General features: G+C 48.1%; 1 protein-coding gene across 2 annotated transcripts in view; it reads right to left on the bottom strand.

Annotated features, from left to right (window-relative positions):
• Nucleotides 1–13826, bottom strand: part of GFRA4 (GDNF family receptor alpha 4) — a 130163-nt gene that overhangs the window by 4977 nt on the left and 111360 nt on the right. For both annotated transcript variants that reach the window (XM_081925170.1, XM_081925169.1), the window contains exons 6-7: nucleotides 13074–13208; nucleotides 7229–7386 (exon numbers count right to left, since the gene is read on the bottom strand). In XM_081925170.1, the coding sequence (XP_081781296.1) occupies nucleotides 7229–7386; nucleotides 13074–13208 (293 nt within the window). The remainder of the gene's footprint in view (nucleotides 1–7228; nucleotides 7387–13073; nucleotides 13209–13826) is intronic.

The raw sequence follows: 13826 nt of genomic DNA, 5'->3' as shown, positions 1-13826 counted from the left end.
GTTCTGGTTATGCAAAGAATTGTCAGAAACAAGGGGAAAGTGCAGCAACTATGGATTTAGCTGCATTTCTGCTCTCTCGCCTGCACTTCTCTCCTCGAGGAGAGAATAGGTCAAAGGTCAGGGGCAGAACATCTGCTGTGAATGCAGAAGGTCTCAGGTTCAGCCCTGACAGCATCTTCAGGGAGGCCAGGGAGAGGCACGCCTCCAAACTGGCTGCTGCCAGTCAGAGTAGACAAGGCATGGGGGGGGGAGTCTCCAGCCAACTTAGACCTGGCAGGGGTTCGAATCTGGCCCAGGGGGCCATTTGCTCCCAAGCAGGCCCTGCTGCCCCACATCTGCAAGGTCAGGTCAATGGGCACATGAATTTGTCACTGCAAAGGAAAATCCAGGAGTTTAAAATAGTCCTTTGGCTAGCAGAGCTCCTTTGGGGTGGTCTTTTTGCAGGTGTGGTTTGGAGCTGGAGTCAGCAATAAAAAACCCACAGTGTCCAGAAAGGTAACTATAATAATATATAACTATAATAATATGTCAGAAACGGTGCTGAGGAGGGCTGCACTGAGGAGAAATGGTGGGAGACACCCTTTACCCTGCTCCTGATCCAGACCCTGAAACTTCCCAGGAGCAGGAAGGCAGTATAATAATATAATAATAATAATTTATTATTTGTACCCCGCCCATCTGGCTGGGTTTCCCAAGCCACTCTGGGCGGCTTCCACAGAAACCAAAAATACACTAAAATGTCACACATTAAAAACCTCCCTGAATAGGGCTGCCTTAAGATGTCTTCTTAATGTCAGGTAGTTGTTTATCGCTTTGACATCTGATGGGAGGGCGTTCCACAGGGCAGGCGCCACCACCGAGAAGGACCACTGCCTGGTTCCCTTTAGCTTTGCTTCTTGCAATGAGGGAACTGCCAGAAGGCCCTCGGCGCTGGACCTCAGTGTCCGGGCTGAACAATGGGGGTGGAGAGTCTCCTTCAGGTATACAGGACCGAGGCCGTTTAGGGCTTTAAAGGTCAACACCAGCACTTTGAATTGTGCTCAGAAACATACTGGGAGCCAATGTAGGTCTTTCAAGACCGGTGTTATGTGGTCTCGGCGGCTGCCCCCAGTCACCAGTCTAGCTGCCGCATTCTGGATTAGTTGTAGTTTCTAGGTCACCTTCAAAGGTAGCCCCACATAGAGTGCATTGCAGCAGTCCAAGCGAGAGATAACTAGAGCATGCACCACTCTGGCGAGACAGTCTGCGGGCAGGGAGGGTCTCAGCCTGCGTACCAGGTGGAGCTGGGAGACAGCTGCCCTGGACACAGAATTGACCTGCGCCGCCATGGACAGCTATGAGTCCAAAATGACTCCCAGGCTGCACATCTTCAAACTCTTTAAACTCTTTGTTTAAAGAAACCAAAACTGCACAGGTCTAGTGCTCCCAAAATCTCTTCCCAGTAATCTTGTCCTTGTGCGGCAGTTGCAAGGTCTGAGTGTCGTTGCCTTCCCACAGCTGCCTAAATCCCATCCTCTCCAAGGTTTTCCCCCCAAGCAATCATAAATCTGTGTGTTCTGGGAGACCAGTGAGGAGGGATGCTGGTTGCAGCAGGAAGGGGAGACTACCTGAACTCTTCAGCGGCCGGCCTCATCTCTGTCTCCTGGAATCAGAACTGCTCTCTGCCAAAGCCTCTTCCTGCTCACTAAACCATTACCTCTTCTGCTGCCTACTCCCAAGTCTGCGTCAGGAGCTCATCCTACACTCGAGTAGGACCCTAGCAGAGACACATGCCTGACTGGCATGTTCTCTCCCTCCTTGTCGATCATTTGGGAGCTTCACAAGCTTTCTTCAGCCTGAACATCACAGCAACCGAGGCCAACAGACACCGGCACACTTAGGGATCCACAGAGTCTTCGCAGTTTTCATAACAGACCTCAGCAACTCAGCATTTTGGCTAATCTACTTTATTTACATATAAACACACACGGAGCACTGCAACATGGCTCCCTCTCTCTCTAGCATCAGACAACAAAGAGAAACAAAACAAAGGACAATAGTCCCACTTTACGGAAAACAGTAACACAAACATCCTGTCTCTGTCACCTCCCACTCTGTGGAGTCAAAACATAGACCGTCATGTGAAAGACAATAATCCCATGACTGCAATCACGGAGCAGGATTTCTAACAGTCTGCTCCTTCTGGCCACTCATTGTCGTCTTACCACCAAGCCCTGGGCTATGAGCTTTCTTCCCCCTGGATGTTCCCCAGCTTGTGCCTCCACCACTCTTCTGCATCCTACCAGTCCATGACATTTGGATTCAAACCACACCTATCAATAGACATATTTCACCTGTCGATGAAAGTCCATTTGCAGGTGTGGCTTTGATCTAAACCGTGCCTGCAAATACATGATGTGAGGTTCAGTGTCTGTGCCAATCCACTGTTTGGTGCTGACAGCCTTTTTGAAGCCATCACCTGACACCTCTCACCCCCCAAGACAGTGACACAGTTAAGGTAGCCCTCTGCCATAGGAGCACATTCACCCCGTGCTTTTCCAGCTGCACTGGCTCTCGGTGGAGCACAGGGTCAGATTTAAGGTGCTGGTTTTGACCTTTAAAGTCCTTCACGGCCTAGGACCCTTGTACCTATGGGACCGCCTCTCCCAATATGCCCCACGGAGGACCTTAAGCTCCATAAATAGCAACACCCTAGAGGTCCCGGGCCCTAAGGAAGTCAGATTAGCCTCAACCAGAGCCAGGGCCTTTTCAACACTGGCCCCGGCCTGGTGGAACACTCTGTGTCATGAGACCAGGGCCCTGTGGGGGCCCTGTTTTCTTTCCGCAGGGCCTGTAAGACAGAGTTGTTCCGCCTGGCCTTTGGCTTGGAATCAACTTGATCCTTCCCAGCTTTCCTTTTTCCTTTCTCCTTCTGTGATGGAACTCCTATTTGGGGACTTCCCTGGCTTTTTTCTGGCCCATGTAGGACCAGTCTGGATAGTTGGCCTGGGTGAAGACTTGATGCTTTTATCCCCCCAAAACTGGGGTCTGGTCTTGACTGGGGAGGGCGGGGTATAAATAATAATAATAATAATAATAATAACAACAACAACAACAACAACAACAACAACAACAACAACAACAACAACAACTTCGTCTCTCTGGGTGGCGTGAAGAACCATTGCCTTCCACATTGGGCAGAGCCAAATACTGGGATGCAAACAGTCCTGTTCCTGGAAATTTGTTGACTTTACTGCTTTGTGGCACGAATTTGGGGAGGCACACAGAAATGAGTTTGATTCAATGGGGAAAATCTCCCTCCCTCCCTCCCTCCCTCCCTCCCCGCTTTCAGGAGAGGCAGCTCCTCAGACAGAGATGCAGCTTCACAAGCCCTTCTCCGTAAGCTGGGAGTCGGGATGTTAGATGCCGTTTCTTTGAAACCTTCTGCTCCTGCTGTCTAATCGGCTTAGCTCTTCTCTTATCCCACAGCTGCTGGGCGCCAGGAGGAGTTAAAGATGGCAAAGGAAGTTCAGCTCCGAGCATGGAAGAAACAGCGGCAGCAGCCAAAGGAAGAATTCCCAGCAAGGCAATCTTATTGGATCTGGTGCTGCTGCTGCTGCTGGTGCACGCATGACTTTCAAACCAAAGGGGAAAAACAAACAACTTCTTAGAAGCAGGTGGATCTATCAATTTCAGTTCCTCCCCGTTTCCAGTCGTAGGTTCAGCTCTCCCCATTTCCACACCAGCTTGTGATTGTTTAAGAAAAAATAGAAGGTCCTCGTCAAAACTGATCAGCATTTTATTGCAAATTTCTCCTAATACTCTCATTTCTATATGCATTTTTTCCTTAGACGCACAATTTTGCAAAAGGCTTTCCCCCAACTACAATGCAAGCAATTTTCACTAATGCATACATTAAATGCACTTTCCCCCAATATATGCGGGTTTGACCATGTTACTTTGCTGGAGAAGCAGCCCTGCAAAATTCAGGGACATGCAGATTTCAAAGGAATTGTGCTTTGGCTCTTAGTGCAAATGAGTGAGGTTCGCCTTTAAATGAGAATTGGTTCGAATTCCTCCCTCACCCCTGATTACAACTTCGTGGAATAAAAATGAATCAAAGCTGGAAGCAGTCTCTTGGCAACAGACTCTGAGCTCACTTGCTTCTTGAGTGCAAAGTAGGGGCAGCATTTCTGCTATAGAAGCAGCAGGTGTGTGTCGGTGTGCTTAACCCTCTCCCTTCCCTATGGCCTTCCGCTGAATCCTCTCCCTCCACTGGGTTTCACAGCACTTGACTGGGAACCTGACTTCAGAAGAAGGGGGAAATGGTTGAGGTAAGGAGAGTCACTGAGGACAACTGGGGGATGAGGTAGGGTTGAACACCCACCCCACCCACCCCACTTCTGGTCCCCAAATGCTCCTCCCCTCCTCAAATACGCATCTCAGAATATCAAGTGTGACCCTTTTATGGTCCATGTACACAATGAAATATCACTGGTGAAAATAATTTAAGAAAATTGTCCAGTAGCACCTTAGAGACCAACTAAGTTTGTTCTGGGTATAAGCTTTCGTGTGCATGCACACTTCTTTGGATACACTGAAACAGAAGTCACCAGACCCTTATATATTGTGGGAGGGTGGGGTGGGGTTTTTCTCAGAAGGGTAGTAGGAGATGGGTGATTGACTCAATGGGTATGGTAAACGACTGCAAGTAGTGCTACAGGAAAAAGCAAGAGAAGTTGCTGAATTACAACTTATTACTAGACAGCATCATAAAAAGCAGAGACATCACCTTTGCCGACAAAGGTCCGTATAGTTAAATCTATGGTTTTCCCAGTAGTGATGTATGGAAGTGAGAGCTGGACCGTAAAGAAGGCTGGTCGCCAAAAAATTGGTGCTTTTGAATTATGGTGCTGGAGGAGACTCTTGAGAGTCCCATGGACTGCAAGAAGATCAAACCTCTCCATTCTGAAGGAAATCAGCCCTGAGTGCTCACTGGAAGGACAGATCCTGAAGCTGAGGCTCCAAGACTTTGGCCGCCTCATGAGAAGAGAAGACTCCCTGGAAAAGACCCTGATGTTAGGAAAGATGGAGGGCACAAGGAGAAGGGGACGACAGAGGATGAGATGATTGGATAGTGTTCTCGAAGCTACCAGCATGAGTTTGACCAAACTGCGGGAGGCAGTGGAAGACAGAAGTGCCTGGTGTGCTCTGGTCCAGGGGGTCACGAAGAGGCGGACTAAATGACTAAACAACAACAACACTAGACTGAAAACTATGGACAGACCTGGTCTGAATAGAGATATTGGATTCTTGTCTCATTGCCTATGCTCAAGCTGTTTTTGGTCATCTGCATACTATCCCTTGCTTTTTCCTGTAGGACTAATTGCAGTCATTAACAGTTGTCAACAGGTTTACCATACCCCTTGAGTCTATCACCCATCTCCTACTACCCTCCTGAGCAAAACCCCACCCCACCCTCTCCCTATATATAAGGGTCTGGTGACTTCTGTTTCAGTGTATCTGAAGAAGTGTGCATGCACACAAAAGCTTATCCCCAGAACAAACTTAGTTGGTCTCTAAGGTGCTACTGGACAATTTTCTCATTTTTATTTATTTATTTCGACTGCGTCAGACCAACACGGCGACCTACCTGAATCAAGAATCACTGGTGAAAGTTAGAGAACCTCATGCCCCTTGCTTGTCCTGGATTAGCTCAGTTGGTAGAACATGAGACTCTTAATCTCGGGGTTCAAGCCCCACGTTGAGCAAAAGACTCATTGCAGGGAGTTGAGCTAGGTGACTCTTGCGGTCTCTTCCAACTCCACAATTCTGTGATTCTATACATATTGCAATGTTTGTGTACTTGCTTCTAGAACAGGGAGCCCTCCCCAAATCTGTCCTGGAAGATTGGGGGAATCTCCAGAACAGATTTGGAGGAGTGCCCTTGCCTGTTCATGGTGAGAGGGAGGGCAAGTTCCTTTGAGGAGCTGGCAGTCATTGTGCTAGGGGTTCTCCTGCATGAGATACCACGTAGGTCTCTTTCTGAATGAAACAACTGGTTGTCAGAACTTCTGGAAAGTAACCAAACAATTAAAACCCTGTGTTGCAACCAATTATCAGTATTATCCAAGGCAACACGATGACCAAGCACAACAACGCAATATCAACATAAACTCTTTATATAATCCATACAGAACATTGGACAATATGAAATATATGAAATATGCACTCTCCGCAAAACCAAACAAACAGGAATCTTATAAATCTCTGAAAGTCACAGAATGTGCACTCTTGATGGATTCTCTTGAAAACATAGAACCAAATAGACATAAGTCTTATAAGAGTCTTTGTAGACTATGCAAGTCTCTGAAAGAAGCAATAGGTCATAGAATCATAGAATCATAGAATTCTTTCAGGTCAGATTCTTATCTGGTGAAAACAAGCCGTAAAGCTTTGTTATATGACGTCCAAAGCTGCTGAAGTGGTCCGCAAACAGACGTAGTGAACAGTGATTCCGGATATACTCACTGTTTCGTGGAATTCTTCTTCAGCCCAGCAGAAGGATACAGAAATGCTTCATAAACCCATCTATATGGTGAATGGAATTGTGTAACAACATTTGCTAGGGAGCAGTGGTCATGGAGTTACATAACATGTGCTGAAGAAGAATTACGGCTTGTTTTCACCAGCCAAGAATCTGACCTAATGCTTCTTTCAGAGACTTGCATAGTCTACAAAGACTTTCAGAGACTTATAAGGACTTCTGGAAAGGCAGTACAAAAGCTGCAAGGAGCCTGCGGGTGGGAGGGATGCTGGTTGATGGTCCAAGGAGGGTGTCCCTTGGTCTGTGTCTGCTCAGATTTCCTCTGTGTAAGGTAGGAAATCAGCCCTGAGTGCTCGCTGGAAGGACAGATTGTGAAGTTGAGGCTCCAATACTTTGGCCACCTCAGGAGAAGAGAAGACTCCCTGGAAAAGACCCTGATGTTGGGAAAAATGGAGGGCACAAGGTGAAGGGGACGACAGAGGACGAGATGGTTGGACAGTGTTCTTGAAGCTACCAGCATGAGTTTGACCAAACTGCGGGAGTCAGTGAAAGGCAGGAGTGCCTGGTGTGATCTGGTCCAGGGGGTCACGAAGAGTCGGACACGAATAAACGACTAAACAACAACAACAACAAGGTAGGATGGTGTTGGAAACGTCTTTCACGGCTACCCTGCTTGTTCCCTGGGCTGTACCCTCTGCCTACCTTGGTGGGCTGTAGCTGTTCGAAGATGTTCTCTCTGAGGGTGGCTGCTGCCTTGTTGGCGTTCCTCTCCTGCTTGCGCATCTGTGTCGTGGGAGGGGTGGAGGAGCCCAGGGCGGCGCTCAGGTACGTCCCGTTGCCAAAGGCCTGGATGGCATTCTCTGAAAGAGGAAAGCAGGATCGTCTCCCTCATTCCTACACAGGAAGCTGCTTTATACTTTGAATGTAATGACAGGTTATCTCCTGCTTGGACTACAGTGGTACCTCGGGTTACACACGGTTCAGGTTACAGACGCTTCAGATTACAGACTCCGCTAACCCAGAAATAGTACCTCGGGTTAAGAACTTTGTTTCAGGATGAGAACAGAAATCGTGTGGCAGAGGCGGGAGGCCCTATTAGCTAAAGTGGTGCTTCAGGTTAAAGAACAGTTTCAGGTTAAGAACGGACCTCTGGAATGAATTAAGTTCTTAACCTGAGGTACCACTGTACTGCCATGCACTCTACGTGGGGCTACATTTGAAGGTGACCCGGAAACTACAACTAATCCAGAATGCGACAGCTAGACTGGGGACTGGGAGCAGCCATCGTGACCATATAACAGCGGTCCTGAAAGCCCTTCATTGGCTCCCAGTATGTTTCTGAGCACAATTCAAAGTGTTGGTGCTGACCTTAAAAGCCCTTTAAAGATGAGCTGAATGAGCATCTCCACCTCCATTGTTCAGCCCGGACACTGAGGTCCTCCTCTGAGAGCCTTCTGCTGGTTCCCTCACTGTGAGAAGTGAGGTTACAGGGAACCAGGTAGAGGGCCTTCTCGGTGGTGGCACCCGCCCTGTGGAACGCCCTCCCATCAGATGTCAAGGAAATAAACAACTATCTTTTAGAAGACATTTGAAGGCAGCCCTGTTTAGGGATGTTTTTAATCCTTGATATTTTATCATATTTTTAATATTCTGTTGGGAGCCACCCAGAGTGGCTGGGGAAACCCAGCCAGATGGGCGGGGTATAAATAATAAATTATTATTATAGGAGTTTATAAAATTATGCATGGCACAGGGTAAGTGGAGAGAGAATGAGGTTTTTCCTCCCTCTCTCCAAACTCTAAAACCTGTGGGTCTCCAACGAAGCACAGTGAAGAGCTTAAAATCTCCTTTGTAAACAGGTCTTATTGGGGCAACCCCAGAAGTAAAGACCTTTTAAGGTCGCCACCTTGCTTGCAGAGCAAGGCCCACTCTGTTTTTGGGCTCTGGGAACACGTGGGGATTCTCTCTCGTATCCTCACCCACTAGATGTGGTCTCCCTGTAATATGCGTTCTTCTCTAAAGTCCTAAAACTCTCCAAGCGCACTCCTGTGTAATGTGAATAATTTAACTGCCTTGTGGAGACGGAGGGAGATGATTTATGTATCCCGGTCCCTTTTTCATTTAAAGATCTCCACTCCCTCTGCCCCCTTGCTGCGTGTCGAGGGCCGGAGATATTAATCTGATATGTGTGGTTTCCAGGCTCCAGTTTCAGAAATGCTTCTGCAGCAAACCCTCTCTTCATTTACAGGCGATGTCGTGGGATATGCTCGTAAGACAGGACTTCTCGTGGCCAGAAACGCGTTTTCCCATCCCCATTTTCACCTGATTTCACACTGCAATTTACTCTGCAACAGCCTGTCTTCCTGTGATTAAAAAGCCAGAAAGGGTGTTTGTGTTCTTTTGGCGAAAGGTATGCTAGAAAACAGCCTAATTGTCCCAGGATCACTTATTGATGTTTTGAAATATACCACAGCAGTGTGTAACGGCAGGCTGTGCCCGGCATGGTGCCTGAGTGTTCGTGCACATAAATTTGCATGCATTTGCACCAGAGACATGATGCAGCCGCTCCTTAGTCCAGGGGTTTAACTTGTTGAGACTTTGGAGAGTTTTGAGCAGCAGGCAAGGCAAGGACACCAGGCAGCTCAGGCTATAGATTCCACAAGAGCAGCACTTAAATGTTGTTTCAGCACCAGCCAGCCTCTGACTGAGCCTTAAATAGGAGCTGCTGGTCAACATTGGTTGGTAGCCCCAACTTCAGCAGGAGCAGCCTCTCAATTTAAAGGGGCCCAGCCTACGTTAGCAGTCATTGACTCGGGCAGACTGTGGTTCCTCTATGGCAGGCATAGGCAAACTCGGCCCTCTAGATGTTTGGAGACTACAAGGTCCAAGGTCACCCAGCAGCTGCATGTGGAGGAGCGAAGACGCAAACCCGGTTCACCAGATTACGAGACTACTGCTGTTAACCACTACACCACACTGGCTCTCAATGACACTCAGCTCTACCTCTCTTTTAAATCAGAACCAGTGAAGGTGGTGAAGGTCCTGTGAGTGTGTCTGGAGACGGTTGGAAGATGGATGGCGGCTAACAGATTGAAGTTGAATCCTGACAAGACAGAAGTACTGTTCTTGGGGGACAGGGGTTGGGCTGGTGTGGAGGACTCCCTGGTCCTGAATAGGGTAACTGTGCCCCTGAAGGACCAGGTGTGCAGCCTGGGAGTCATTTTGGACTCACAGCTGTCCATGGAGGCGCAGGTCAATTCAGTGTCCAGGGCAGCTGTCTACCAGCTCCATCTGGTACGCAGGCTGAGACCCTACCTGCCTGTGGACTGTCTTGCCAGAGTGGTGCATGCTCTGGTTATCTCCCGCTTGGACGACTGCAATGTGCTCTACGTGGGGCTACCTTTGAAGGTGACTCGGAAACTGCAATTAAACTAGAATGCAGCAGTTAGACTGGTGACTGGGAGCGGCCACCAAGACCATATAACACCAGTCCTGAAAGATCTACTTTGGCTTCCAGTACGTTTCCGAGCACAATTCAAAGTGTTGGTGCTGACCTTTAAAGCCCTAAACGGCCTCAGCTCAGTATACCTAAAGGAGCATCTCCACCCCCATCGTTCAGCCCTGACACTGAGGTCCAGCTCCAAGGACCTTCTGGCAGTTCCCTCATTGTGAGAAGTGAGCTTACAGGGAACCAGGCAGAGGGCCTTCTTGGTAGTGGCGCCCGCCCTGTGGAATGCCCTCCCTTCAGATGTGAAGGAAATAAGCAGCTATCTTATCTTTAAAAGATATCTGAAGGCAGCCCTGTTTAGGGAAGTTTTTAATATTTAATGCTGTATTGTTTCTAACACTCGATTGGGAGCCGCCCAGAGTGGCGGGGGAAACTCAGCCAGACATGTGGGGTATAAATAATAAATTATTATTATTATATTATTATGCTGCCTTCCTGCTCCTGGGAAGTTTCAGGGTCTGGCTCAGGAGCAGGGTAAAGGGTGTCTCCCACCATTTCTCCTCAGCACGGTCTCTGACAGCCCCCTGAAGGCAATTCCTTCTTCTAATGTCTCCTCAGCTTCATCTCCTGAGATATATTGGCATGCATATGGGTATGCAACTTTAATAATTAACAACAACATATAAGAATGAGTAAAATATACCCATGCATAGTTAAGAGCTGCAATGAAATAATGCAATGACCTCTCCCCGCTTAAAACGGGGGGCGCCCTTTGCGTGGATGCGTGCAGCCCCTAGATCTGGAGCGGCTCCAACAGCATAGGCTTGCTTCGCCTTCCCTCAGGTGGGATACCTGGAGGTCTCCACCTACCTCAGTCAGTTGTCCAATCCCACCTGGGGGAAGCGTTGCCAAGGAGACCAGGCCAGATAGGGGAGGGATTACCTGCCCACACAATAGGGGGAGGATCTTACCTGGGAATTCTCACTTGGCTCCAGAGCTTCTCCCACCCTACCCACCCTCAGTTAATGGCTTATTTTGCAGGTTAATTTTTCCTCACAGGTTTTGCAGGTTACCTTTTCTTCACAGGTATGCGGGCGCTGCTACGTTAAGGTCGCTGTTAAAGGGCCGGAAAGGAATTTCCCTGCATTGGCAGGTTTCGCCTTTCCCGTAGCAAAACGTCACAACTTTGGCGGTATCAGGCCTTGGGCGGAATCCTTTCGTCCATCTTCCTCTTTGCGGCGGCGATACCAGGGTTCCCCGTTAAAGGGGTTTCTGAAGGGAGGCTTTGACCATACGCCGAAAGGTCATCATTGCTCTCCCCTGCGGCGGCGGCGTTACAGGGGCGGCTATCTCTGCTTGAACATATGTTCTCCAGAGCCGGCCCATCCCCCACACAAACACTGGATAACCCTGATGCTCCCTAGGTCCCCGGCTGGGGACTGGGGAGGGAGAACGCCCAATGCCTGAGCCAAGGTCTACCCACATTTGAAATTTAATAAAGTTGTGGCCAATTTAATCCCATAGCACGTTGTCTTGAGTCGTTATTCCACATGACGGGGGGACCACACGGGATCTGGGGACTCCGCCTGTCCGCACAATAATGCCATCCCATTGAAATGTTCAAATGTAAGCATCTGTGGCTGAGATATGCCATAAAGGAATCCCATTGTAACAATGCGGTAGTTGAACTCAGGTGTGCAGGAGATGCTAAAGGAAGGCAAGGATTTTCCTGACCTATTCCTGCCCTCTTCCCACCATCTAAAGAGGCTCAGTTTAGCCAGGCACTGAATGTCTGGCCGCTGTGCTGTCGAAGTTAGCACCCTCGAGGCCACAAGGCTGCCCTTGTCAGAGAGTTCTCGTAAAGAGGGGACGCTCCGTCCTTAGCAGCCGCCGAGATCCAATCTGTTGCAAGGTCCGCTCTTGTCAGATCTCCTTGAGTCTCGACAGCCTCGCGTCCTTCTCAGGACGCTGATGAGTCTTGACGTGCTCAACCTGCCAGAGATTTTTCTTCCCTGCTTCTGACATTTGAAAGGCCTGGCTGCCTGCTTCACCTCCTCCTCCTTCTTGCGTCACTCTCAAGGATCGAGACATCCGTTTTGGAGCAGAAGGATTCTCCTTACTCAGAGGTGACCCTGGGTTTGGGCTTGAGAGAGAAGGAAGGGGGCACCCGTCCCCCAACTCTGCTGCTTGGGAGAACCGTCGGGTTTCCATATTTCAAAAAGTGATTTATTTATTTTAGGAAACCACCCAAATTGTTTAGCTTTTCTTGCCCAGAGCTGAAAGGATGACAAGATACCCACCAGGGTAGACTGGCAGAAATTAAATTATTGGACTATGCAGAGATGGCAAGATTAACTGGGAAAGTCAAAAATCAGGAGGATCAAAAAAAAGAATGGGACAAATATATATGGGACTTAAAAGACCACTGTAAACACTTGAGCTCTTGGGCATGGTTTAAATAACTCTTGCAATGATACATAGATTTTGGATACTATGCAGGGTGGTGAATTAGACCAGGGGTCAGCAAACTTTTTCAGCAGGGGGCCGGTCCACTGTCCCTCAGACCTTGTGGGGGGCTGGACTATATTTTGAAAAATATATACTGTATGAATGAATTCCTACGCCCCACAAATAACCCAGAGATGCATTTTAAATAAAAGCACACATTCTACTCATGTAAAAACACGCTGATTCCTGGACTGTCCGTGGGCCGGATTGAGAAGGCGAATGGGCCGGATCCAGCCCCCAGGCCTTAGTTTGCCTACCCATGAATTAGACAGATGTGCAGTTAAAAAAGCTACTTAACGAACCCACAGAGGAGAGGAGGGAAGTCTTGAGATTCAGAAGAATCTTGTACAATGTTTATTATTTGTTATAATATTACCTGCGTGAATGAATTTGTAAAAATCAAATGGAAACAATTTTTAAAAACCAAAAACAAAATTGTTCATTTTTTGGGGGGGAAACTCCCTGAAATGTCAGGTTTCCCCTGACATTTTGATGCTTCGGCAAAATGCCCCCTGCCCTGATGCCATTTTTACACCTGAAAAACCAAGACATGTCAGGAATTTTCCTGCCGTATGGCAAGCCTATACTTACGGAGGCAGAGATTCTTTGTGAAGAGGTGTAGGAAGTTTTCACATTCCTCCTGCCTGTTCCCGCTAGCGTTGCACGTACACCAGGGTGCAATGTTTGACGTGGAGTTGTCAATGTAGTTTGGGGTGATGGGACTACCTGCCAGGAGGTGAAATGGAGAGTGGGAAATAAGGAGAGAGAGAGAGAGAATATTTGTTGAGGAGTGGAGGACAAAACCCAATCCTATGTCAAACTCTGGCAACAGGTCAGGAATAGCTGCTCCAGATAAAAACGTCCATATTCATATCATGCATTGAAAGCACCATGATTCCACTTGGAACAGTCCAAAGAATTCTGGGAGCTGTAGTAAAGGCACTGAGAGTTGTCATTCCCCTTCCAGAGCTACAATTCCCAGAGTGGTTTCATAATCCATCCCTCTTCCCAGGGAGCTCTGGGAATTGTAGTTCTGGGAAGGGAATGGGGGGGGGGTCTCCTATCAACCCTCAGCACCCTCAACAGACTACAGCTCCCACAATTCTTTGAGGGAAACCATGAATGTTTAAAATGCCATCATGCTGCTGTCAGTGTCTATGTGGCCAAAGGGACTTGGCAATTTTCTTAGAAGCACCAGATGCGTGGAAAATCCAAGAGCTTTTGCTTAAATGAGGTTCAGTTCAGTGGGTAAGACAGGATTTTCACAAGGCACAATCGCAGAACAAAGAGGAAACTCTTGGACTCGGGGTAATTATTTGGTAAATAATATGATCAAAATATGGG

This window comes from Podarcis melisellensis, assembly GCF_964234715.1.
Source record: "Podarcis melisellensis genome assembly, chromosome: 9".
In the NCBI taxonomy this organism is placed as follows: Eukaryota; Metazoa; Chordata; class Lepidosauria; order Squamata; family Lacertidae; genus Podarcis; species Podarcis melisellensis.
Note: the sequence above shows the minus strand (reverse complement) of the source record. Positions and strands in the feature narration are given on the sequence as shown.